The sequence below is a fragment of the Hemicordylus capensis genome, chromosome 4, assembly GCF_027244095.1.
Source record: "Hemicordylus capensis ecotype Gifberg chromosome 4, rHemCap1.1.pri, whole genome shotgun sequence".
In the NCBI taxonomy this organism is placed as follows: domain Eukaryota; kingdom Metazoa; phylum Chordata; class Lepidosauria; order Squamata; family Cordylidae; genus Hemicordylus; species Hemicordylus capensis.
In genome coordinates this window covers 103,296,706-103,324,667 of record NC_069660.1, presented here as the reverse complement: position 1 = coordinate 103,324,667, position 27,962 = coordinate 103,296,706, and the positions used below count along the sequence as shown (strand labels likewise).

The window sequence follows — 27,962 nt, the reverse complement described above, 5'->3', positions numbered from 1 at the left end:
GAGCTTAAGTATGGTGTCCCTCAAGGCTCCATACTTTCTCCAATGCTTTTTAACATCTACATGAAACCGCTGGGAGAGATCATCAGGGGATTTGGAGCTGGGTGTTACCAGTACGCTGATGACACCCAGATCTACTTCTCCATGTCAACTTCTTCAGGAGTTGGCATATCCTCCCTAAATGCCTGCCTGGAAGCAGTAATGGGCTGGATGAGGGAGAATAAACTGAAGCTGAATCCAGATAAGATGGAGGTACTTATTGTGTGGGGTCGGAACTCTAGAGACGATTTTGATCTGCCTGTTCTAGACGGGGTCACACTTCCCCAAAAGGAACAGGTTCGCAGTCTGGGAGTACTTCTGGATCAACGTCTCTCCTTGGTTTCTCAGGTTGAGGCGGTGGCCAGGGGTGCCTTCTATCAGCTCCGGCTGATACGCCAGCTGCGCCCGTTTCTCGAGATCAATGACCTCAAAACAGTGGTACATTTGTTGGTAACCTCCAGACTGGACTTCTGTAATGCACTCTATGTGGGGCTGCCTTTGTACGTAGTCTGGAAACTTCAGTTGGTTCAGAATGCGGCAGCCAGGTTGGTCTCCAGGTCATCTCAGAGAGTCCACATTACTCCTTTGTTGATGGAGTTACACTGGCTGCCAATAGGTTTCTGGGCAAAATACAAAGTGCTAGTTATAACTTATAAAGCCCTAAATGGCTTAGGCCCTGGGTATCTAAGAGAGCGTCTTCTTCGCTATGAGCCCCACCGGCCATTGGGGTCACTTGAGGAGGTCCGTCTCCAGTTGCCACCAACTCGTTTGGTGGCTACACAGAGACGGGCCTTCTTGGCTGCTGCCCTGAGATTGTGGAACGTGCTCCGTGCTGAGATACGATCCTCCCCATCTCTGGCGATTTTCAGAAAACACCTGAAAACACATCTCTTCAACCAAGCTTTCTCAGCTTTTAAAGCTTGTTTTTAAATTGTTCTGATTATTTAATTGTTGTTTTATGATGTTTTTAATTGTTAATTATTGTTTTTATGCTTTATAATTTTTGTTTTAATTATTAACTGATTTTAATGGTGTTTTAATGTAAACCGCCCTGAGCCTTTTGGAAGGGCAGTATAAAAGTTTTAATAATAAATAAATAAATAAATAAATAAATAAATTCTAGACCAAAGAACAAAAAAAAACCCCTTAGTTCTGCAGTAAGCTTTGCAAATTTGGCCACTCATCTGCATGTTCATTAATATAATTTCATTAACTTAAAACTGGTTGAGAGCTTTGATTTAAGTTCACAGAACTACTGGTGGTTCCCAAATGAATAAGCAGCATGAGACTATAGCCACTGGATGGTTAATATTATCATTTATTATTAAAATACTTATGTACTGCTTCCAAGTTTATTCTAACATGCAGCTATGCACATTTTGTGGAGTACAAAAGATTGTGCAGTGGAAAATAAGTTTTTGTGTAGTTGGGCCTATTGTGCTTTTCAGCTTATAAGAAAATAGCCTGTTTCTCAAAAAGAAAAAGTAAGAAGAAGGAGAGAGAGAGAGAGAGAGAGAGAAACAGAAACTGAAACTATAGCTGAATACTGTTTCCTTTCAACCTTCATATACTTATTAAAAGGTAGATTAATTGGAGACTTCCCCTATTTTCTCCCATTCTGATCTTATTTTTTAATTTTATTTTTTAATTTATTTACTGCCTGGCTCTGGAAGCTTCAGACAATTCACAAAAATAAAAAACAAGAATAGCTATTAAAACAAGAATTAAAAATCTAACACATTCAAAAATTACAGCAATTAAAAAATCCAAACAGCAATTAAAAAAATGTAAAAAAAAAAATACAGCAATTAAAAACCTAAACAATTAAAAACTTAAAACTTAGAAATTACTAAAAGCCTGCCTAGCTAAGAAGAAATGTGTCTTAAGGGCTCTTTTGAAGACTGGTAAAAATGTTAAACCATGAATGTCTATAAGGAGTGCATTCCACAGCCTAGGTGCACTACAGAGAAGGCCCACTCCTGAATCATAGGAACATAGGAAGCTGCCATATACTGTCGGATCATTGGTACATCTAGCTCAGTACTGTCTTCACAGAATGGCAGCGGCTTCTCCAAGATTGCAGGCAGGAGTCCCTCTCAGCCCTGTCTTGGAGATGCCAGGGAGGGAACTTGGAACCTTCTGCTCTTCCCAGAGTGGCTCCATCCCCTAAGGGAACATCTTACAGTGCTCACATGTAGTCTCCCATTTAAATGCAACCAGGGTTGACCCTACTTAGCTAAGGGGACAAGTCATACTTCCAGTCACAAGACAAGCTCTCCTCTCCGAGCTGGCGGTATATGGAGCTGAACCTCTCTCGATGATCTTAATGTGCAGTGGGGATCATATAGAAGGAGGCGCTCTCCCAGATAACCTGGTCCTAAGCCATTTAAGGCTTTAAAAGTAATTATCAGCACTTTGTATTTTGACCGGAAATCTACTGGCAGTCAATGCAACTGCTTTAAAAACAGATGTAATATGGTCTCTCCGAGATACCCTGAAGACCAATCTAGCTGCTGTATTTTGAACCAACTGAAGTTTCCAAACCACATACAAAAGCAGCCCCACGAAGAGTGCATTGCAGTTGTCTGGCCTAGAGGTTACCAGAGAGTACAACATAGTTCTGAGATCCTTATCCTCATGGAATGGACATGTCGTATCAACCACAGTTGATAGAAAATGCTCCTGGCCATAGCCTCAACCTGAGAAACCAGAGTGAGGCCTGGGTCCAGAAGTACTCCCAAGCTACGTACCTGCTCTTTTGGGGGGAGTGCAACCCCATCCAGAACAGGAAGATCTATCACATCCCTCGAATTATGACCCCCTCACCATGAGCACCTCCATCTTGTTTGGATTCAGCTTCATTATTCATTGGATCCATATTACTGGATTCAGCTTTATTATCCCTCATCCAGTCCATTACTGCCTGTAGGCAGGGGAGCTATGCCATTTCCTGATGATGATGTCATGGAAAAATAGATTTCTGTGTCAATAGCATACTGATAACATCCTGTTCCAAATCTCCTGATGATCTCACCTAGCAGTTTTAAAAAAGCATCGGAGACAGGATGGAGCCCTGAGGGAAAACATACAATAGCTTTTGTCTCAGAGAGCAACTATTTCTGAGCATCACCATCTGAAATCTACCAGAGATCTAGGAATGGAACCACGGCAAAGCAGTGCCACCTATTTCCAAATCCCTCAAACGATTCAGAAGGATACCATGGTTGATAGTTATCAGAAGCCGCAGAAAGGTCCAAAGAAACCAACTGTCACACTGCCTCTGTCCATTCCTTGGTAGAGATCATCCATCAGGCTGACCAAGGCTCTCTCTACCCCATAGCCTGTCCTCAAGCCAGTTTGAAATGGATCTAGATAATCCATTTAGCAAGACACTCCCAATTTTCTTGCATCCTCTCATTCCTTTCTTCCTTCTCTCTCCATGTCTGGCTCTTTCTTTTTCTAATCATTCCCATTTTTTACTTCCATCTGTCTTCTTTTTTCTCTCTCAGAAAATTCTGGAGTAAAGTTTTTCTCCTGCACATGGATGGTTTGCACCTAACACTTGTGCAATAGGAAACAAAGCACAGAATAAAGCTTTTCTACAAAAAAATATTTATATAGGAAAAGGAATGATAAAGTAGTTCTGTGTCCCCAAGGGGCTCACAAACTGAAAAGTAACTCAAAGGAGACACCAGTAAAAATCACGGCAGGATTGAACATGGACAGTTGCTATCCTCCTGCTAAATATAAGAGAGCTACCCCTTTAAAAGTTGTCCCTGTCTAGTAAGCAGGGGGTTAATATGTCTCTAAGGCATGTTCCTTCCTGATTTAGTGCTGGATTCAGGTACAACCTAAGCAAACTACAGCTTAGGGCCTCACATTATGACGGGCCTCTGAATACTAAATAAATAGATAAATAAAATTTTAGGTCTGATATAATTTGATTAGTCCAGGGCCTGGTTTAGACCAACACCTGAAACATAACATAAGAGACATAAGAACAGCCCTTCTGGATCAGGCCTAAGGCCCATCTAGTCCAGCATCCTGTTTCGCACAGTGGCCCACCAGATGCCGCTGGAAGCCACAGACAGGAGTTGAGGGCGTGCCCTCTCTCCTGCCATTACTCCCCTGCAACTGGTACTCAGAGGCATCCTGCCTTTGAGGCTGGAGGTGGCCCACAGCCCTCCGACTAGTAGCCATTGATAGACCTCTCCTCCATGAAGTCATCTAAACCCCTCTTAAAGCCATCCAGGTTGTTGGCTGTCAACACATCCTGTGGCAGAGAGTTCCACAAGTGGATCATGCGTTGTGTGAAAAAGTACTTCCGTTTGTTGGTCCTAGACCTCCTGGCAATCAATTTCATGGAGTGATCCCTGGTTCTAGTGTTTGTGTGAGAGGGAAAAGAATCTCTCTCTCTCCCCTTTCTCCACACCATGCATGATTTTATAGACCTCTATCATGTCTCCGCGCAGTCGTCTTTTTTCTAAACTAAAAAGCCCCAGGTGTTGTAGTCTTGCCTCATAAGAAAGGTGCTCTAGACCCCTGATCATCTTGGTTGCCCACTTCTGCACCTTCTCCAGCTTAACAATGTTCTTTTTAAGATGTGGTGACCAGAATTGTACGCAGTAATCCAAGTGTGGTTGCACCATCATTTTGTATAAGGGCATTATAATGTTAGCCGTTTTATTTTCAATCCCCTTTCTAATGATCCCTAGCATTGAATTTGGCTTTTTCACAGCTGCCGCACATTGAGTCGACACTTTCAACGAGCTGTCCACCACAACCCCAAGATCCCTCTCTTGGTCCGTCACTGACAGCTCGGATCCCATCAGCATATACTTGAAGTTGGGGTTTTTCGTCCCAATGTGCATCACTTTACACTTGCTAACATTGAACCGCATTTGCCATTTTGTCGCCCACTCCCCCAGTTTGGAGAGATCCTTTTGGAGCTGCTCACAATCCATTTTGGATTTCACTACCCAGAAGTGCTTACCCCTCGCTGCTTACCCCTGCTTCTAGATCATTTATGAATAAATTAAAAAGCACCGGTCCCAGTACAGATCCCTAGGGGACCCCACTTCTTACTTCCCTCCATTGTGAAAACTCTCCATTTATCCCTACCCTCTGTTTCCTGTCTTTCAACCAGTTAGCAATCCACACATGTACTTGTCCCCTTATCCCATGACCACTAAGTTTCCTCAGGAGTCTTTGATGAGGAACTTTGTCAAAAGCTTTTTGGAAGTCCAGGTAGACTATGTCAACTGGATCACCTTGATCCACACACTCGTTGACACTCTCAAAGAAGTCCAAAAGGTTGGTAAGGCAAGATTTACCTTTGCGGAAGCCATGCTGGCTCACTCCCAGCAGGGCCTGTTCTTCTAGGTGCTTTACAATTTTATCCTTGAGGATGCTTTCCATCAATTTGCCTGGAACGGACATCAGGCTTACTGGCCTGTAATTTCCCGGATCGCCCCTGGATCCCTTTTTGAAAATTGGTGTTACATTTGCTACTCTCCAGTCCTCTGGTACAGAGCCCAATTTCAGGGATAAGTTGAAAATTTTAGCAAGGAGGTCGGCAATTTCACATTTGAGTTCTTTGAGGACTCTTGGATGGATGCCATCCAGCCCTGGTGATTTGTTAGCTTTCAGTTTTTCCAGACAGTTTAGAACATCATCCCTTGTCACTTCTATCAGACTCAGCTCTCTAGCCTCCATCCCTAAAAAGCCTGGTTCAGGAACACGTATACGCTCAGTATCCTCTGCCGTGAAGACAGATGCAAAGAACTCATTCAGCTTCTCTGCAACCTCCATATCCTCCTTAATAATCCCTTTCACTCCCTCATTGTCTAATGGCCCAACCGCCTCCCTGGCAGGTTTTCTGCTTCTGATGTACTTAAAGAAGTTTTTGTTATTCCCCTTGATACTTTTGGCTAAATGTTCCTCAAACTCTCTTTTTGCCTCCCTTATTGTCACCTTGCATTTCTTTTGCCAGAGTTTGTGTTCCTTTCTGTTCTCTTCATTTGGACAGGCCTTCCAATTTCGGAAGGAAGTCTTCTTCCCTTTTATGGCTTCCTTGATGGTACCCGTTAGCCATGCTGGCATCCTCCTGGACTTAGTGGTACCTTTCCTCCTTTTGGGTATACACTCTAACTGGGCTTCTAGTATTGTGGTTTTGAGTAAACTCCATGCACTCTGGAGTGAAGTGACTCTCCTGATTTCCCCCCTCAGCTTTCTTTTCACCACACTCCTCATTTTGGAGAGGTTTCCTCTTCTGAAATGCAAAATGTCTGTGTTAGACATCCTTGGTGGTTCTCTCCCCGCATGTATGCTGAATTTGATGGCACTGTGGTCACTGTTCCCTAAAGGGTTGATGACACTGACGTCACGCACCAGGTCCTGAGTGTCACTCAGAATTAGATCCAAGGTCACCTTCTCTCTGGTTGGTTACATGACCAACTGTTCTAGGGCACAGTCGTTTAGCGTATCTAGAAATTTGACCTCTTTGTCCTGACTTGAATGTGAATTTACCCAGTCTATGTGTGGGTAATTGAAATCACCCATAATTACAGCCCTGCCTCTCCTTGACGCCTCCCTGATTTCCTCCTGCAACTCCCTGTCACTGTCGGCATTATGATCCGGAGGGCGATAGCACGTCCCCAGTAGCACGTTCCCTTTCAGGCTTTGTATTGTCACCCACAGGGTTTCTGTGGAGGACTCCAGTCCACCTAGGTTTTCTAGCTTGTTCGATTCTATCCCTTCTTTAACATACAGTGCTACCCCTCCTCCAAGGCGCCCCTCTCTGTCCTTTCTATAGAGTTTATACCCAGGGATAACAGTGTCCCACTGTTTCTCACTGTTCCACCATGTTTCTGTTATGCCCACTATATCTATTTCTGCGTTAGCCACCAAGCACTCCAGCTCACCCATCTTGGCTCGGAGGCTTCTGGCATTGGCATATAAGCACCTATATGCTGAATCTCTCCCCTGATGTATGCTATTCCTTTGACTCTTTGACCTGCTGGCACAGCCTCCCGTCTGCTCTTTATGCGGTTCTGCTCTGTCCCCTTCTGTTTTATCTGAATTCTTTGCACCCTCACACTTTAAAGGATGGCTTTTGCCAAACGGGATACTGCCCAGCTCCCATCGGCTGTTTCCCAGGTGTCATTTTAAAAGCTGCTCTGCAACCTTTTTGATTTTAAGCGCCAGCAGTCTGGTTCCATCTTGGTTCAAGTGCAGCCCGTCCCTTTTGTACAGGCCTTGCTTGCCCCAAAATGTGTCCCAGTGCTTAACAAATCTAAACCCATCCTCCTGGCACCAACATCTCATCCATGCATTGAAACCCCTCAGCTCTTCCTGTCTCACTGTACTTGCGCGTGGAACAGGTAGCATTTCTGAGAATGCTACCTTGGGGGTCCTGGACTTCAAAATGCTACCTATCAGCCTAAATTTGGCTTCCAGGACCTCCCGACTGCATCTCCCCACATCGTTGGTGCCGACGTGCACCATGACAGCTGTCTCCTCCCCAGCACTGCCTAGGAGCCTGTCTAGACGCGGCGTAATGTCCGCAACCTTCGCACCAGGCAGGCAAGTCACCGTGCGGTCAACACGCGGGTCACAAACCCATCTCTCTATACCTCTAATGATCGAATCACCAACTACAAGGAGGACCCCACCCCCCAAAGGAGTATCCCCTGTGCGAGAGGATATGGGCTCATCATCCACGGAAGGGGTCCCTTCTAAAGGAGCATTTCCCTCTTCCTCAGACCAATGTCCTCCTTTCCCAAGACCTTCATTCTCCCTGACAGCAGAGGAGCTACCAGCCCTGGAGTGGGATGCCTCTATCACATCCCTGAAGGTTTCGTCCACATACCTCTCTGTCTCTCTGAGCTTCTCCAGATCCGCCACCTTGGTCTCAAGGGAACGGATTTGTTCCCTGAGAGCCAGGAGCTCCTTGCACCGAGCACACACCCATGACTTCTGCCCATGGGGCAAATAGTCATACATGTGGCACTCTGTGCAATACACTGGGAAGTGCCCCTTCCTCTGCTGACCTTCTATCTTCATACTGTTTTTGTTGGCTGTTTACAGTATTTAGGGAGCTTATTGTCTGTTTATTAGATAGTTTATTAGGATAGGTCTCAGCTGTAATGGTCAACTATTTAACTGTCCAAACAGCTTTTCCCAAGAATATGAGGGAAACGAGGGAGGGATATGTACTTACGTTCTCTTCTCCACCAGGCTCCTTGTGATCACAGGGGCTTGTTCCAGGCTCCCCCACACACTTCCCGCTAAACTCCTGCAAAACTCCTACGTCCTGATTGCTATCCCTGTTCGCTATGCTCTCGGGCCTTCACCTCATATGTAGAGCAGCCTTCCAACTGTCACACAGGATGTGAGTCAAAGGAAAGGAATGTGGGGCCTCTCCCAGCCCTAGCTGACTCCACTCCACTGACTCCAGGCAGCCACTAAGTAAACACTGGAGTTAGGTAAGAACTCCTAAGAACTCCTAGCCCTGTGATATCTTAACCCTAACAAGTGCCAGGTTAACCCTAACTGCAGGTTAACCCTAACCTGCCGTCATGGTTGCTGGCAGCGTCCACCCCTTCAGACCAATGCTGCAGAAAGCATGAGCAGCGCGGCAAGCAGGGGTGAGTGATGCACTGGGGCAGGAATTCCAACCTGTTTTGTAATGCTAGGGGCCTTTCAAGCGTAAAGTCTCAGCATATCAGAATCTAGCCCTGCTCTCGGTAATCAGGCCAGCAAACCTGTCCTTCAGTTCCTCTCAGGAGTGAGTTTATGATCATAGTAATATTTGGAGTTGAAATCTGTCTCACCAAGACTGCCTCTCCAACTTCTCTTTTTGAATTCTACTAAGCCTCAAAATGTATTAGATCTATATATTGCTATTGTTAGGTTTCCTAAATATAGTAAATTTGGGTGCTTTTCACTGCAACACCACTTACTGCCTATGTATATTTATGTCTTTTAAATATGGCAAACACAGTTTCTCTCATCTATCTTCACCTAGTCAAGAGTCATGGTTCAAAAACCATCATACCCAACCAGACCTTCACATCAAGCTGCTATTAGTTAGTGTAGTTTCTGACCACATCAATCACATATTGCATATTATCCAAAGTACTTACAATAAAATTTCAATATAATTTTGACAAGGTATGCACTCATTCCATCATGTAATGACTGCAGAACAAGTCATTAGCAGGGCAGTGGAAAATGATTAAAACAGACTGAACTATGTTACCCATCTTTTCATACCTCAAAACAAATTGGTCTGCATACATACACTTTGGTCTAGAAGGTAAGCTTGAAATGTCTCCATATGAACATGGAAGATTTTGTAAGTTTGTAATCTCATGAATCTTGCTGCCAAAAGTGGAGGGAGGGTAAGTGCACCCTCCCCCGCACTTAAAGTGGCTAACCAGAGATATGCTCACCATTTTATTGAAAAACCTATTGAGGCAAATACGACAGAGGTGGACCTTCCATGAGACAAGGCGCTTGCCTCATATCGCAGATTACTGTAGCAAGATGTCCCCATGCCACCGCCATCAAAGCAACTCTTCAGGAGCAAATGGACCCTTGCAAGCTTTGCAAGGAGCACTTCTCCTCAACTCTTTGCAAAGACTGCAAGAAGACCAAGAAATGAAGAAGAGACTGCTGGCAACCTTCCTTCCTCCTCATTCCCTGTGCCACTTCCAAAGTTTGCAACAGTTGGTTTTGAAAGGGGGCTGGCCAGTGTTCTCTCTACTTTTTTTCATCTATGTGAAGAATGGAGGTTTGTTCTGGGCGGCAGTATCAAGGTAGTGTGCACGCACATGCATTCAGATTGGGACCTTCCTGATTCAGTCTGAGCAAGATCTAAAATTAACGGAGCAGACATTTAAAAACGTGTGAGCGTGCACACATGTGCATGCCTTAGAGGGAACACTGGGGCTGGCCCCCACCAGGGACATGGGGCAAGGCCGCATTTGTCACCTTGCTTCAGGCACTGCAGGACTTTGGGCCACCCCCGGAGACAGTGGACAATTATACAATAAAGTCATGGTTTCCCTCCCATTCCTGCACAATCTGGCTTTGCCTTTTCACCTTTCTTGGTCTTCTGCTAGTTCCCTGGATTGACTCTTCCTTCTTTCATTATCCACACTGTCTATCCCTCTCTTGGTCTCCTGACAGTTCTCAGAATTAACCTCTCCTTCTATCTCTCCTCATATTCCATGGAATTTCTTCCTCTCCTTCTTTCCATCTCCTGGCTGGTTCCTGTGCTGACCCCTCAATCGATTTCCCCAGTCTTCTTTGGACTCTTTCTTCGAATTAACCACCAAGCAGACAATCCACCACCACTTCCCTTCCCCATTGTCCTCAACTGTATATACTCATTCAATAACAAAATTGCAGAGGTAAAGTACCAAGCCAAAAGCATGTGAACACATTAGGAGTTTGTGTACCATGGGAATCGCTGAGCCCAATACCATAGCCAAGCCTCTAATTTGTATTCTATTATTATTATTATTATTATTATTATTATTATTATTATTATTATTATTATTATTTTAATTTGGACCTTTAAACCTGTGGTTGTGACTTTCTGGGGAAATTGCCTATTTTATAACCTAGCTTTCAAGGGGATAAAAATTCGTCTTGTAAAGACACACCAAAGGAGTAACATATATTGCTACAAGATGGTTATATAGTACCTTAGGAACAATTATAATGGGCGTCAGATATAGATATGAGGGGACACAAATGGTCCTACCAATGTTTTATCTATTCACTCTGACTGGTAGAGGCTATACAGGGTCTTAGACAAGAGTCTTGTAACTAGGATTCATTAAAAAAAATGCTGGAAATGCCAAGAAGCATGATAGTGGCTGTATCCATGCAAAACATTCTATCTTCTGCTAGAAATGTGCATGGAACTGGGCAGGGGAAGTTCGAGGTGGGGTGTTGGCTTTAAGGGTAGAGGAGGGTGCACTCTTCTGATGTGCGCATGCATGTGCCAGCGTGTGCAGGTGCATTGGGTACTTCTGGTGATGTAGGGTCCTATGAGGCAATGGGGCAGCAGGGAGGTATGCTGCCACCCCAACGGGCCCTTTGCTAACGGAGCGCTAGTGGGGGGAAAGCGGAGGGAGGGGAAGTGCACCCTCCCCCGCACTTAAAGCCAATTTCCCCCACCTTCAAACCAGTGGAATGGCTGGTCCTTCAAACTCGTTTGGAGGCCCACAAAGGCCCTCCGAACCGGTTTCATGCACATCTTATTTTCTGCTACACTGTGGAAGCTCCCTGGCACTTTCGAGCAAGAATGCAGATCTCCCAGACTCAGAGAGCACTCTGTGATAAGGGGAAAGAGGCAGAAGATCAATAGGCAGATTGTGATCTTAAGATTTGCCTCCATTGCTACTGCTGCCAGTCACTGGCTGCTTGCATGCTCTCTGACCATCTGGGCCGGTCTTTGCTGGGCCACACTGCAGTCTAATGACATCATTGCACTGGTGTGAGCCAGTGCAGTAACACTATTATACCATTTCACAGCCAGCCAAGGCAGGTAGGCCAGCAGTGGCGGCAGCAGCAGAGGCAGGTGACCAGATGGTCAGCAGAAGCTGTGAAGGCAGGTGGGTCCCATGGCTGGCGGTGGCACAGCTCAGTGATATTGGGTGCCCAGTGTCCAGATGCCCCAAAGTCAGAGGCAAATCACAGGTGGTGAGGAAGGTGGCTGGGGAGGTATGCCTGCTGGCATCCCACCCCCCACCCCCCAGTATATGTCTCCACATTTGTGTCTCCCCACATTCCATTATAGCTAAGCACCTGGAAGAAAGTAATGTTCAAACAGTACCGCAGAGGCACCACACTCAATTAATTAACTAATTTTGCTTTTAAATCAATTTTTGAGCAAACAAAAATAAAACAGAGCAGCAACAATAAAACATTGCAAATACTAACGGCCAGTGGGAAAAATACCTGCATACTAACATAACCTAAAACAGCAGCTCTACATGTACACTGATAGCCTGGAGGCATGAAGAAGGCTTTGTTTGCTGTCGAAAAAGAATGAAATAAGGCACAAGCAGCCACTAGGAGAGCATTGCACAGTTGTGATGCCACCACTGAAAAAGCTCTTCCATAATCACCCGCCTGGTCTCTGATGGTAGGGACACCCAGAGACAAGCCTCAGATGCAGCTTTTAATGCTAAGTAGGCTGATATGGAAGATGGTGCTTCTTCAGGGACCCAGGTTCCAAGCCAGAAAGAGCTTTAAAGATTAAAATCAAAACTCTGGATTGTGCCTAGAAATGAACAGGAAGCCACTGCCACTGTTATAACACTGGAAATTTACGTTCTGACTGACTGGTTCTGGTCAGTCCTCTTGCTGCTGTAGTTTATGAGCAGTTTTCAAAGGCAGCCTCACATATAATAAATTGCAATAGCCTGGGGATTCCCAACCTTGGGTTCTCAGATGATGATGGAGTACAATGCCTATCATTCCCAGCCACAATGACTGAGGCTGGGAATGATGGGAGTTGTAGTCCAACAATGTCTGGGAATCCCTGCAATAGCCTATTGTTGCTTCACCGGTTGAAGATGTGAACTCTAGCATTGAAAACAGGTTTAAAATTTGAGTCCTGCCTCAAATTATGGTCTCAACATGCATATATTATTTGTCTGTGACACCACAGACACCAGCATATACCCATTTCCTCCAGTGAGACTTCTGTATACTTACGATTGAAAAATTGCATCATAAATTGGAGTTAGCCTTTTCTTAAGTTTTGGCAGCCTTCATCAGATACTATTTACTTATAAAACACTTTTATAAAACAATTTCATGATATAAATGTTGGTTTGTAACCGGAAATATTCTAGAACTTACACTACCTATAATTTAATAATAGACAATTTATTTTTTTTAATTTGTAAAAACAATTGCTCCCGGTCTTAAACCCTGAATACTACAGAGGGTTTTTTTGCGGGGGGCGGGGGGAGGGAGGTTTGCTTTATACCTGAGTTATAAACCACTGAAAAACGCTGACAGACCCTTTACTGTAGCAGGCCTAGTGGGTGCTCTATAATGAACTTTTAAATTACTTGAGATAATATCTGGAAAGCTTGGCCTTAAATATGTTTTTGGTTTTGACTCGTTGCCAGCACAAACACTGCACATCATAAGTCACCTTCATGAGTCTAAGAGCATAAATTGGAGACACAGAACACAAAATCTAAATATTAGATCTTTTATATTGCAACCTTTTCTAATTTTTATGCTATGAAATAGTTGCAGCTGTGTTTTAACACAGAGACGTTTAAGAAGTTCTGCAAGCACAAAATGTGATTGGTAAGGAGAAATATGCACATATTTCCACAGCTATGTCTTGACATTGTTAAACAGGAAACGTTTCAAGTATTTACTACTTTAAGTGGTGTCCAGGTGTCCTTCAAAATAAACCCACCAAATGCTGGTCAAGGAATTTGAAGCTATAAAGTTTACAGCTCCTTGTGATGAACACCTTAATCAATTTACTCTAATCCTGCCTATATTTTGAAAGAAATCCCTTATTCAGCTTCAGCAGTAAGAGGATGGCATTCAAGAAAGTGCACTGTATACATGGAAGAGTTGTCTGACATATCCTTTTCACTTTCTTACTGAGATAAGAAGTTTACACAAACTTCTTGTGCTAACACAATTTTGTCACGCAAGTGCTTCATTAGTCAGGATGTCTGTCACTATCTATCTTAACCACAGATGCTTATCACATCCTGGATTGGATCCAGAGTTGTGTGAGCAGAAGTTTGCTTGTGCAGTTGGCTTTCTTGTGTCTCCCTACATTGAGCTCCTACGTCCTCCCAAAAGCATCTCATGAAGGTTAGGGGACCATCCAAACAGAAGCAGGATCGGGCACAGCTGTGTGACAAGCAGCATCAGGCTTCTCCCAAACCTCAGGAAATGATTTTCAGTGGATGTTGTGGAGACTTCCATTCAAACAACTTCAGATCCAGTCCCCTGAATTTAGTTTTCCAGTTTTGACAAGCCCCATAAATCAGTTGGACTTTTGGTTTTTGCAAAAGAAGTTGGCTTTAAACAACCACTCTTGAAACATTCCCTTTCTCCCACGTCATGTTCTCAGTCTTGATCAGAGTCACATGCTGCTGATATCTACTAAACGAAACATCTGAAACCATACAAGCATGTATGACCAAATGACATGTTTAAAGAAACATCTAACTTAATATATTTGGCTTAATATACCTTGTTTTCTCCACAAGTATATAGTATTCATCTTATATGTATGGTCTGAAGTCACAGATCTGGGTCACCAATGTTTGTTAATCATATATGAGGCTAAATACCGTTGATACTGAATTTTGGAAGGGGAAGTATTTTCAAGCAACACATGCTTGCTGATTAGACACATTATTCCAAACTTATTGCTAAACAACAAATGTATCTGGCAAGCGTGAATAACTTTCCAACATCATTGGCTATCATGTTCCACAGCTTAATGTAGGCTGTGCAGACCCACCCATGCTGATGCAGGCTCTAAAATCACCTAGTGATGGTGCTATTATTTTTTCACTAATGTAAATGGTAAATTACTAGGACTAAACTTCATTTTGATACTAGCCTGTATTTCTCTAGCCGTTCTTAACTTAGGATTAAGATCACAGCCAGCTCAAGCTATTTTGTTACCTTTGGTGGAAATTAATTCCACTGCTACACCTTATTGGACCTATAGGGTAAGCGTGGAGACATTTGTATGGAGAGAAAGAGAGAAACTAGCTGAAATAAGAAAAACTAGTGGGTGAACTCTTTTTTGTAGTACCTCAGATACTGTTGCCCTAAGGCAGGGGACACACACAGAGAGAAAGCATACTCCCCCACCAAGGCTTTTCTAGATTAGTCTGTAGTACTGGACAATTCTGCAACTCCAGGCTGCATTGCTTATCGGGTTAAGCCCTGATTAAAGGCTAGGCCTGTGCACAGCCAAAAATGTTGGGTTCCAACCTGACCTCTCAGTGGCACTAATGGGAGGGGCCATGTCAGCTGCTCCCAACTGTCATGTGGTGTGTTAGGGGCAAGGGACAGGCTGCGTGGCTTCATCTTTGCTCTGGAGGGAGCACATACATGCAGGAAGCTGCTGTCTGAGCTGTAGGATATAAAAGGGATTCGCCTCCCCCTTCCCTTTAACTGTCCTTATAGTTGTTGTGAGTGGTATAGGTGCTTCTGGGATTGGTAGTTCCCTCCCCCCCCCAATGCTGCAGTCATGTCTGTATGCAGCCTTAGGAGGAAAACAACCACCATTTTCCAAAGTAGGGGGAAAGCCCATTTAGGAGAGGGTGTACAAAAGCAGCCAGTAAGCATCAATGCGTGACAATGCTACTCATCAGGGTTTGTTAGTAGCATGTTTTCTAAAAACGCAGCCCTCTTTCTCACACTAACTAAAGATAATAACACTCTCTCATCCCAACTACATACATTACAGGGTCAAGCTGGGCAACTTCAGTGGTATGTGTGCAGCAATCCCAATCTCTGTCATCCTACCTCTCAAGGAATGAGGAGGAAAAGGGGGACAGTGTGCATTTGCACTCAGCATATTCACTTCAAAGTTGTTTCTGGGTGCTGGCTCAACACATTTCCAAGTGTTGCCTACATGGCTTGGGAGCAGGATATCTCAAGGCCTGCCTGCTCTCATATGAAGCTGCTCATTATTTAAGATCTTGATCAGAGGGCTGATTCCAGGTGTCCCCTACCTTCAGAGGTCAGAGGGGTGGTGACCAGTTGGGGAATGCTTTCCTTGGGGACATTTGGCCAGAGTTTACTCTAGCAGCTTTTAGGTGCTTAGGTGAGACTGTTCTATTCTCTCATTTTTACTGGATAATATTTTTCTGTCAGTTGCTGTCATTTTACTATTCTTTATTTTACTCTTTTATTGAGTATTTAAATTGATATTTTAAACTTTTGGAGAAAGCCACCTTGGAAGATTTATCCTGAAAGGTGGTGTAAGCATGCTTTAAATAAATAAATAAATATCTGCCAATATTAAAAAATGCAAAGGAGCTAGAATTAAATTCTAGCAAGTCCTCAGCCTCTGAACCATACTGAATGCAAAGGCAATAAAAGTAGGGCAAAAGCTGCATCCATACAGACCACATTCCAAAATGTATTTGTTTATGAAGAAGTACATTTTATTAAGAGTTGAAGACCTCTATGCAGATTACTCAAAAACATTGTCATATCTCTTAAGCCAGCAACTGCTTATTGTGAGATGGTTTTTGTGTATGGCAACCATCACTATGGTTTATGCACGAAGTTTGCTGGAGAGCAAACCTTCACAAGTATAACCTTTTCCATATTATAACTTAGACAACTTGACAAGTAACTAGGAAATGTTTCAAGTGGCCAAACAAAAAACAAAAAACGCTTTTGCAAGTATATAATTTTTGGATGATGCAACATTGTATTACTCAGCTCTGAAGAGATCAAAATACCTCTTTCTTGTTTAATTGTATTTAATTGTAGGTACAGAATCAAGACTGCTAAGAAAGTGCATCCAGACTGCTAATGTATCAGTCTTAATAAGCCTGCTAAATGGGCAAAGAGGCAGTTTTTTAACATGGTGATTCTCTTTATTTAGCAGGGGGAGAGTAACAGGCCCTATCCACCCCCAGCACAGCATCCCTCCAGTGGCTGTTGCTGGCTTCAGCCTTATGTTTCTTTTAAAAGTATGAGCCCTGTGGGGACAGGGATCCATCTTTTATTTATTTATTTATTTATTTATTTATTTATTTATTTATTTATTACTGCTCTATGTAAACCGCTTTGGAAACTTTTCTTGAAAAGCGGTATATAAATATTTGTTGTTAATATCAATCGTCTGCCATCTAAATGGTCATGCTTGCATGTGTCTGTGCTTCATTTGCCCTCCTTTCAAGTCCCAAAATAATAACCTCCTCCTCTCCTGCTACCCAGTGTACTTATGTGGCAGAAAGAAGATGAATCAGTTCTAGGTGCTCCACATTCTAGGCAGGAATAGTGCATGTGTGGTGTAGTGGTTAGAGTGTTGGAGTAGGGCCAAGGAGCCCCAAGTTCAAATCCCTGTTCAGCCAGGAAACACACTGGGTAACTCTGGGTCAGAGTCACTTATCTCTCAGCCTAGCCTACCTCAAAGAGTTGTTATGAGGATAAACAACCATGTACACTGCTCTGGGCTCCTTGGAGGAAGAACAGGATATAAAGGTAAAAATAAAATACGAGTCCAACATTTATGGCATGGAATGAAGCACAGGTACAATAAGTTGGAATGCCCTGGCTTCATTGGCCCTAACCTCCCGGAAACTTCTTCAAAAGGAAGCAGAATGAGGCCACTGGAAGCTGGTCAACAGAAAGCCCAAGATGGCTGGAGCTCTTGCCCAGAGATCTGTGTGTGCGCGCCTAAAGCAAATGTGTGTGCCATAATTTTCTTACTTGCTTCACTTTTCTATGCTTGCCCTAAATCCTTTTCAACCTTTTCCTCTAGCCTTGATCACTTTTCCTGAATTCATTCCCTGACCTGTCTGTTTGCTTACTTGCCCCAACTGCTTGTCCCTAGATCTAAGCTTGTCTTGCATTCCACCAACACCAAAGCCCTATTCAGACATTATTCAGTCATCTAAAAACCTTTGGTTTAAGGTCAGTTTTCCATTTTCCTTGATGCTCTAAAAGGCATTGAGATTGCAAGTTAAGGTGCCAATCTTAACTTCTGCACCATGTAAGCTGTACACACAGCTGTACAGACTCTGTACAGTCTTTTATATTATGCAGCTTTAGAAATGAGGCTCATGCATAGCTGGATTATGACACACTGAAGCCCAAAGCTATGTCAAGTTTAAAGGGCCCCATAGTATTACCAAATGGGTCATAAGTCCCATCCTGGCATATCACTCACACACACACACACCCTCCCGCCACTGTGCCACTTAGTTACAGCAGTGTTTGTCTGAAGTAGTGACACCATCTGTAACCGTGATGGTGGAAATTGGTCTAATTGGGTCTTGGTCTAATAAAAATTCGATATTGCTTACAGTTATTTTTGCACAGATTTATAAACAATATGATCAATAATTGTGTAGCCACATAAGTATATTTTTGTCTTAAAACAATAATGTCTGTTTTAGTGTATTCCCCCCACCCCCTTTCCCTTTATATTTCAACCAATTATGTAAAACTTGAAATTTAGTCACTTTTTAGTATTTAGAGGCTCCTCATAATGTAAGGCACTAAGCTGTAGCTTACTTAGCTTGTGTCTAAATCTGGAACTGACTCCATGCATTCACAACTTTATTCTTGAGTAGACCTCAACTTTACTCCCAAGTATACTCCATGCCCTTACTTGTGGGTGGACCCCTTATTTCTGAGAAAACCTTGATTGCGAACAGACCATCCAATCATATTCATGAGTAGAGAGCCAACAAGACTCGTGTAGACCTCACATTTACAGATAACTAGGGCCTATTTATGAGTAAGCCTATCTGCTCATGAGTAGGGATACACTCTTACCAGTAAAGTCCCATCTCCACTTATGAGTAGAACACACACTTACTCATAAGTAGACCTGCAATCTTACTCAGCAGTAAACCTTGCATATTTTCTCAAGAGTAGTACTATTGAAAAGTAAGATTTATTCATACGTTTGAGGGGCCACTCATAAGCAAGGATGCACTGTCTTACCACACCTAGGTTTGAACTCAACGTCAATGGTCTATTCACAAGTGAGAGTGTGAGATGTCTCTCTGTAAATAAGGTTGAGAGGCTATCCTTGAATAAGGCTGAATGTCTACTGGTAAGCAAGAATGGAATCACAATAAAGGCAAAGTGCCTATATCACAATAAAGGCAAATCTTGCAAGGATGCAAGATTATCATGAGTAAGGGCATGGGGTCTACACAGAACGGTTAGAAAGCTACTTATGTGTAAAGGTTCCAGCCCTGCTATAGTACATAACACTTCAGTAAAGAACTGTGCCTTGTAGAGATGAATTAGACAGAAAACCATCTATATGTACAAAGTCAATGTGGCTGGATTGGGGACCTTGCAATGTCCATTCGTTTTAGAGCACGAGTGAAAACTGAGAGCGACTTAACTCTCTTATTAAATGAAAGGTTTTTGGATGACTGCATTTGCAGGCTTTTTGGAAAATTGGATTGGGAAAGGGAAGTTTAACAGTAGCTCTTACCTATGTTTTGGCTATGTGTAATATCCATATTCATAAGCAATATCTCTCTGATATAGAAAGCATGTTCAAAGGCAGTCTGCCATTGCCTTGCAAGGCCTGCTGCCATCTTGATGCCACCTCACATTCCCTTCTAAAGTCCTTTCCACCACACCTTGTGTGCCCTGGCAAGATCTCTTGCCACCTCAGTGGAGAGAGAGAGAAAAAGCTCATAAAAGGGGAAAGGAACTGCTGCTTATCTCTAGAAGTGTCAGAATACTACTAGACCCTCCGTATCAAACAGCCAGAACTTGATAAGGAATTAATCCAGCTGATGTGGATAGATCAGCTTCTGAACTGATGCTACTACTACGACTATGAATATTTATATACAACTTTTCAAAAAAATTTCTCAAAGCGGTTTACATAGAAGAATGAATGAATAAAATAAGATAGTTTCCTGTTCTCAAGGGGCTCACAATCTAAGCTACAACCACTGGAGGGATGCTGTGCTGGGGCTGGATAGGGCCAGTGGCTCTCTCCCTGCTAAATACAAGAGAATCACCACTTTTAAAGGTGCTACATATGATGGTGTAAATACTATATTCACAGAAAGAATTACTTCATGCTTGCTCTTACAGACTGACTAGCCTAGTGAAAGTCAGAGGATTCGATGACATTTCAAAACTGGAACAAGAGCTAAACTTCACTGATATAATTAGTATATGATGTATCTTTTAGGCTGAAATTTATAAAAGAAAACGTATGTGGTTTAGAATGTTTCTAGGTCTTTACTGGTTGATATTTAGAGAGTGAGGTTAATATATGGCGAATTTCTATCTGGCCATGTGCTGCTTTTGACAAGCAGCACACCTATCTGATTACAGGTTTTAGATTTTTGGGTTACTTCTTGTTTTCTTAATTCAGTTTCAAATTCTCAAAAAAAAAACAACCCCTTTGACACTGAAATCTGATTAGCAGGAAATGAAACTTTTCCTTTATTAAGACATGTCATCATAGACAAGTAGGCAGCCCCCACACTTGTTACTAATTCATGAAATAAAGTTGTCACTAGAAGTGCTGTGGATCTCCTCCTCTTGCTGGATTGGTGCTTCCTTGCTCTGGGTGAACTAAAAATGTTTAAAGCAAAATATACAAATACTGGTTGACCCAGAGCATGGAAGCACCAATGCAGCGAGAGGAGGAGATTCACACAGGGGTGCACCTAGGTAATTTTGGTGCCTGGACCTGAAAGGCTTTGCTCTCCAGGGGCCACACCCTGCCATGAGTTTTTTTTAAAAGGTAAAGGTATTTTTCAAGTTAATAAAACGGGAATCTGAATTTTTTGAAGGCCTTCCATGGAGGGCCTCCCCAGAAGCATGCCACCGCTGCCCTGCGGTGCCAAAAACCTATTCTAGCTACCATGTGTGCGGCTGGGGTGTGAGCCGAGCAGGTTCCCCCCCCCCCGTGGTGGCGGTGGCAGCGGGTGGAGCGGGAGCAGCTGCTGGGCCTGACCATTCGGCCCAGCAGCCTTTGAGAACTGTGAGGTGCTCCAGTGCACCTGCACAGTTGGAATAGAGTGTCGCAAGCCCATGACATCGGGGCTTGCTACATTTTATTCCAACTGCACAGGTGCACTGGAGCACCTTACAGTTCTCAAGGGCCACTGGGCTGAATGGTCAGGCCCAGTGGCTGCTCCCGCTCCAACCACCGCCATGATGGGGGTGGGGGGAGCCTGCTTGGCTCACTCCCCGCACCCCGGCTGCGCACATGGAAGCTAGAATTATGGAAGTTTTCAGCACTGCGGGGCAGTGGTGGGGCAGACACAGGATGGTGGCAGGTGGCCCCCTGGGCTTTGGAGGCCAAGACTGGGGCCCCAATGTCCGGGGATAAGAGTGCCTCTGGATTCACAGCATTTCCAGAGTACTGGGAAAGGTGCACTGGGGAAAAGGCTATTTTTGACATGCTCCCCTTCCCCAGGAAGCTCTTTGTGCCACCTGGAAATAAACATTTTTTGGAACAGATAAACAAGAATGTCTATATCAATTTATAAACCAAACTAGTGAAATATATCAAGGGTTTTTGTTGTCTCTTTAGAAACCATATTATACTAAAATGTCAAGTACATACAACCTATTAAAAGGAGATATATGTACACATGCATGTGCATATAGGCTGGAGATTAATGCCTTGAAGCCAAAGATAAGCAGTTATTTCTGACATTTTGACATACAGTCATTTAGGATCTGCTTCCTATTAGCCTTTCCTTTGCCTTTTTAAGGTCTATTTTCTAACCAAAAATGTCAGGAAATCTGGAACAGAAATATACAATAAAACACTTCTCTTGTCCCTCTGATCTATTAATCTTTCAAATAAACCAAGATAGCTGGATGAGCCAGAAAAAGGTTATTATATATAGTTACCTCGTGTGTAACGGTCAAACATTCATTATTCTCACTGGGGTTTAAAAGGGAAGAAAAAACCCCACCGAAGTCCAAGATAAGTTACACTTTTTCTGAAACAGTTTAGCAGTCTGGTGAATGGTGCTTAGGTCAATTTCTTTGGTAGCTTTTGTTGTATGACCCTCACATTTCACACCCTATATTACTCATAAATGAGACACTGAAGAAACACAAATTCTAAAATAAAAATACACACTCTATCAGTGGAAAAGCAAACAAAAGAGCTAATGTGCTGTAACTAAAAAAATTCTCAAACAAAGTCACAGTAATTTACTGCCTCAGCTACTTATGGGACCCCACAAATAGAATTTAAAAAAAAATCCTAGTCCCATAAGGGGCACTTGATTTACTGAATATCCCTGGATAGCAAGAAAAAATGAAAAGGCAAATTGTGCATGAATATGAAAGCTGTAATTCTATCCCTTTTCCCCATATGAATCAGTTTTATATTTAAAGATTCCATGAAGAGAATCTATGAAGATCTAGAAAACATCACAGAACAGGAGGCCAAATGCACCATATTTGTACTCAGTAGAATTTAATAGAATTTGAACCCTGATGATTTTGAGCATGTCAAACCAAACTGTAAGAACAAAATGTGTAGACAAAAAGGTAACAGAAACTGCAATCTCAGTGTACAGTTTATCAGAGCAGTGAGGACTGGCCAAGTGTTGGTGCTAGAGAACAACAGGTTTTTGTTGATGAACGGATGTCAGTTTTTAAAGTTTCACATGGCCCTTCACAAAGTCTTGCTATCTAGGGAAAGTGTCACAATTCCCTACAGGAAGAATCAATCCATGTGCAACAGTGGGCATAACATGATCAGCGAAGTGAGTTACAAGTCATCATCTCCCCATTGTACACAGACCAAGCAACCCCAACTATGTCTATAGGCAACCTGAGCTGAGAATTTATAGCTCATTTGCATAGAACCACATGCCTGGTAACCTGTGGTAAGAATGCTGTCTAGGCAACCAGGAAAGGAAATTTTACAAAGGTTTAGTAATTTATTTTTTATAAGAGCACAAACAACTACAATAGGTGTATCTCAACAGGTGGGCTAGTGAAAAAAATGAGCTAGTTATTTTCCTAGTTATTCTTGCCCCTCCCCCAAATAAACTTAGCAAGGGAATCGGCATTTGTGCTGTATTTCATGTTACAATATGCAAACAATATTTTGTAGTCAAATTAATTTCTGTGCAGGAAGCCATAAGTATAGGAAGTGGCCACTGAGTTAGAAGAATATTAAGGGAAAGTAATGTGCATGCACATGCATGTACTGACCCAATAGCAAGGGTGGGGAAAGCAGCAGTTTACAAACTATTAAAAAACAAGTCAAGAGAGAGAGAATAAAGATTTAAAAGAAGGAGAAAACAATTTTAAAAGCTCTGAAGCACAAAGGGTGCCTTTTGTTTGCTTGCTTTTGTAGTATTTGTAAACTCACTCTCTCGCTTTCTCTCTCTCCCCCCCCCTCTCTCTCTCTCTCTCTCTCTCACACACACACACACACACACACACACACACACACACACACACAGCCACTCACCCCTTCCTCTACCCCAAAATTTGGCAAGCTGGGAACTGGAGGTTCTGTTCCTGTTGTGTGTGCGCTCTCTGCGGTTGCATCATCTAAAGCCACCAAGTTGGGTTCCCACACCACTTTACTGAGATTTTCCCCATTTCTGCTTGACTTCTGTAACCAAGATTTGAAGCTGGGCAAAAGAAGTCAGTAGAATCTTGGTAACACGGCGCAGAAACTGGTCTTGGGCAGGTTTGGATAACATGCCTGAATGGAAGTGCATGCTTGCCAGGAACTTCTGGTTCCCGGCTTACCGATGTCACATGACTTGCGAGCAGCAGTTGTGTGAAACTGTCCTCTTTTGTTATGTAAAGCACACACTGATGACAGTTTATACAAACAATCAAAGACCACACAATCATTTCTCACTCTGAGCTTCAGACCTCTCAAGGTGATGTAATCTGTAGTCACTATTGACCAGAGGATATCTGAACTGATGATCAACAGCCAAGAGGCCGAGTATACTTTTCCCAATCATCTGAGCCATAATTTCCTCAGAACCAGAGTCTCTTTTTCTGAAAGGTCTGTGCTATCAGGTTTCTCTTAATGTTTAATATATTTTGAAGATCTGAAACAAAAAGATCATTCCTTCACTGTGGAAGACAAAGCTCAATGAAACGCAGGAAAAAAGAGAATTAAATGGCAGTAGATGGTTGTGAGAAGCTTTTTAAAATGATTATTTTATGTAGTGTTTGTTTCTTTTTTAGGTTTTAGTGAGAAACCACCACCTCCCTGCTGCATCAATTGCTGCTTTCAACAGGTCTTCACGGGTGGTTGCGTCTCTTTTAAATTTCATTTCCTGTTAAAAAGGATAAACAGGCAACTGTTTAATGCTGCCAATTTAGCTTATTTAATAAAACTGAAAGTTGAATGAGGCTCAGTTAATAGACTGTCACTGGAGAAGTAGGCAAGTTGGGGGAAATAACAAGCACAAAAATTACCCATTCAGTTTTACAATATTTTAATATGAACATGAAAAATATATCTAATGAAATATTGAAGGGGAGGGAGGAGGGAAATGGATTTCTGAAGAGTGGCAGGTTCTAAGAAGGCCACTGAATAGGGACATCTGCTTAATTGAGAATGCTGGCCAGGAACCAATTTCACATGAGGCATTTAACAAGCTTTAAAATCCAGTTTATATGGATGCTTCTGAGGCCACATGCCAGCTCTTGGGGAAAACAGGTGGAAGCCAATTTCTTTAAACTGTATGTTTGCATGACTGGTACATTTTTCAATGTAAATCCCATCAGAGAGAGCTTGCCCAGCCCAGAAAGCAAGGCATTTGAAGAGGACAATAATTTTAGCATACACACAGTATTTTCCTATCAGTGGAAGAGTATCACCACTAGCCATAAAGGAAGTATTTAAAGACCCTAAAACCACTGTGGGTGCTGACTTTACACATGCACTCAGTGCTTAGAAGATTTATTATCATCAGCCAACAAAATGGGCAACCTACTAAGCTCAACACAACCTACCATTCATATATTGTGGCCTACCTAGAGCTGACAATCTCTGTATTCTTGCAGTCTCAAGCAGGCCACAAAAACAGGAGGCTTACCAGACCTCTGGAGAACTATCACATGTCTAGTGGGTTTCATTGGCTTGGTGATACATCTTAAAAAGAGGGAAGTAGTGGGGATGTCAATGTCTAGACCTTTCCAATATAATTTGATACTAGAAATGTGTCCCAGTGCCAGCTCCCACCTCCAACTCAGTTTTCCTTTCCCTACTTGGTGGTACAGTACCCTATACAGACAGCTGGGCTTTTTCCACACTACGAGATTTGCAATGGTGAATGCATTGCAAACTGTGACGGAAAAGGGCAACAGTTTCAAAGTGAGAGCAAAGGGTTGTTTAATGCTTTGTTGTAAGCTGGTGTCCATTCATATTTTCCAGATAGGAGTGTCCATATTCTCACTGAAATGCATTTATCTACCTCTCCTCCTGCTCCATTTCAGACAATGGCCAAAATCTTTCATCTTTCAAGGCCTGTTAGGAAGGAAGCCGTGAGGGCAACAGCAGAGAGGAGAAGGTGTCCCACCACCACCTCAAGGTTCCCTGGCCCTAGCGAGGCTCTGCCTGGGGCACTGACTGAGGAGGAATGGTGGAGTCTGCTGCTTCTACGGCTGTCCCCAGCAGCCCCAGCAGGGGAGCTGAGGGGCCGCTGGCCACTGCTATGGAAGAGAGCACCCACCCGGGTGCGCCAGTTCTGCAAAAGGAAATCCTGTGGCACGCCTGGAAGTGGGGAAGAGAGGAACTGGCACACCCGGGTGGGCGCTCTCTTCCATGGCAGTGGCCAGCGGCCCCTCAGCTCCCCTGCCGGGGCTGCTGGGGGCAGCCATAGAAGCAGCAGACTCCACCATTCCTCCTCAGTCAGTGCCCCAGGCAGAGCCTCGCTAGGGCCAGGGAACCCTGAGGTGGCGGTGGGACACCTTCTCCTCTCTGCTGTTGCCTTCACTGCTTCCTTCTTGCCAGGCCTTCTCCCGAGGAGGAAAGATGGCGGCGGCGTGCCTCCAGAGAAATAAATAAATAAATAAATAAATAAATAAATAAATAAATAAATAAATAAATAAATATAGGGAAGAAGCAAAAGGAGGCAAGCACTCCGCCAGTGAGGGCTGTGGGATTGCACGGAAATAAATGAATCATGATTCAGTTCAATGGGCTTCCTTTTAAGTAAGTGACTGTTCTCAGTTCCTGTCTTTTGCCTTGTAGTAAGCAAGTGGGATTGCACAGAAGTAAATGATTTAGTTCAATGGGGTTCTTCTTCAGTAACACGACGTACACAAAAAAGGGTTGGATTCAGAAATCAGCTCAGCTGCTCTCCACTCCCCTTCTGTGTTGACAAGCTCAAGTTATATTGGAAGTAAGAGGAGTAGGAGGGAGGTGTATGGTTTGGGATCTGTGGAGAGGAAAGGAGAAGAAAGCCAAGATTTCTCCCTGCCTGTTTCTCCCCCTGTGGTGACGGGGCAGAGAAAGCAAGCACAGGCTGGCAGGTGGCAAAGAACTGTCCATACTGCCACACGCTGCAATGGATAAAATGTGGGACAAAGCTCCCTACAATGGAAAAATAGAGCTACTTTCCTGCAGTGCATTTACAATGTTGTAAGGCAAAACTGCATCATTAAAATTCAAATCAAGGCATGGGAAATATGAATGGCACCCTGCTGACAACGCAGCAACTCTTATGTGGAAACATGGGCAATACGGAGGGGCATTTAGTGGATACGTTGCAAGTACATTGCAGTGTGTAATCTGGAAAACACCCTAGAGAGGTGAGGTTTTGTACTGAGTGTGTGACAATAGGATTCTGATGGGCAATAAGAAGCAAACAAACTATAGCCTCAGATGGTCTAATCCAGCTATTAAAAATAATTGTTGAGATGCAGGAGCATTAGATGTAGGTCAACTAAAGCCTGAAGGCATGGTGAGTGGATACAGGCAACAAATGTAACAAAGGCAAACCTTGCATGCATGATAAACTTTTTTCTCAAGCAAGCATAAGTGAGATTGCCAAGCGACACACTATGTGTGTGTTTGGTCTCCTATAAGATTGCTGTCACAAAAGAGCAAAGTGTTTTTCATTCTTCCTTCTATTTCATAACTAACTGTTTGCTTCAACATTTCATGGCAAAATGTGTACGCAAAGTGATTCAGACCAAAGTTTGTTAATATTGAAACCAGATTCCAAGAGTCACAAGATGAAATGTCAGGTAGGTCATAAACAGCTACAATACAAATCTCGGCATATTTTTAACATATGGAACATTTTAAAGAAAATGGGGGAAGGGAAAATGCAACATTCTCCAGAAATCATAGACTGATGTGTAATTGAACGTGAAATAATCACTTCACTTCACAAAGGAAATTTGGCTCAGTCTCTCCTTCTCCTAGAATTACCAGCAGATTTGGATATGACAAAAGAATCACAAAACAAACAAAACAAATAAACCCTAATAATTATAGTATTCCCTTTTCTTCTCCATTTACCTTTCTCTAGTTCACTCGACACATTCCATGATGATGTAGGCATTAAATCAACAGCAGAGGACACATTCATTCCTGAAAGGGAAAAGTAAAATAAATTACACACACAATCTAAGAAGAAGTTGAAATATACACAACCTATCAGCTAAGTAATATATGATATTTCCAAAAACAGACACTCATGAGTAAGATGATTTTGAGAAACAGAGTAGCATCCAGACTAAAGTCCTCCATAAGAAGTTTGCCCTGCGTGCAATGATTTTTGCCACACTCTCTTTTCCTTCTGCTGTTCCCAATGCATCTCTGAGGCTCCCTCAACCTTCAGGGAATATTGCAGGGTGGCGGCGGGGCGGGGGGCGTGTCCATTGGCAGCAACAGAAGATCAGAGAAATTAGTTGCATGTGGGCAATGTTCTCACACAAAGGCAGCTTTAGTTTGGATGTTGCTCACTTATTATTAAGATCTCTCGAGCTTTACACTGCCAGAATTTTTCTAACAGCAAAAACCAGGATTATTCTGAAATGCAGGATGGTTTTGTTGAAAAAGTATGAGTCATGATGATGAGGCTTCAAACTAGTTAAAACAATCTAGTCAGATCATTTGGTAGGGTTGTTGTTTTTAAAAAAAGACAGATAAGAAAGCTCTTGCAACACCACAGATAGTTCAAGCTCCAGTTCAGATGGCTACCTGTTGA

At 43.0% G+C, this 27,962-nt stretch overlaps 1 protein-coding gene across 17 annotated transcripts in view; it reads right to left on the bottom strand.

Annotated features, from left to right (window-relative positions):
• Positions 1-27,962, bottom strand: part of ROR1 (receptor tyrosine kinase like orphan receptor 1) — a 353,019-nt gene that overhangs the window by 87,790 nt on the left and 237,267 nt on the right. For all 17 annotated transcript variants that reach the window (XM_053243344.1, XM_053243345.1, XM_053243346.1 and 14 more), the window contains one exon: positions 27,272-27,343. In XM_053243344.1, the coding sequence (XP_053099319.1) occupies positions 27,272-27,343 (72 nt within the window). The remainder of the gene's footprint in view (positions 1-27,271; positions 27,344-27,962) is intronic.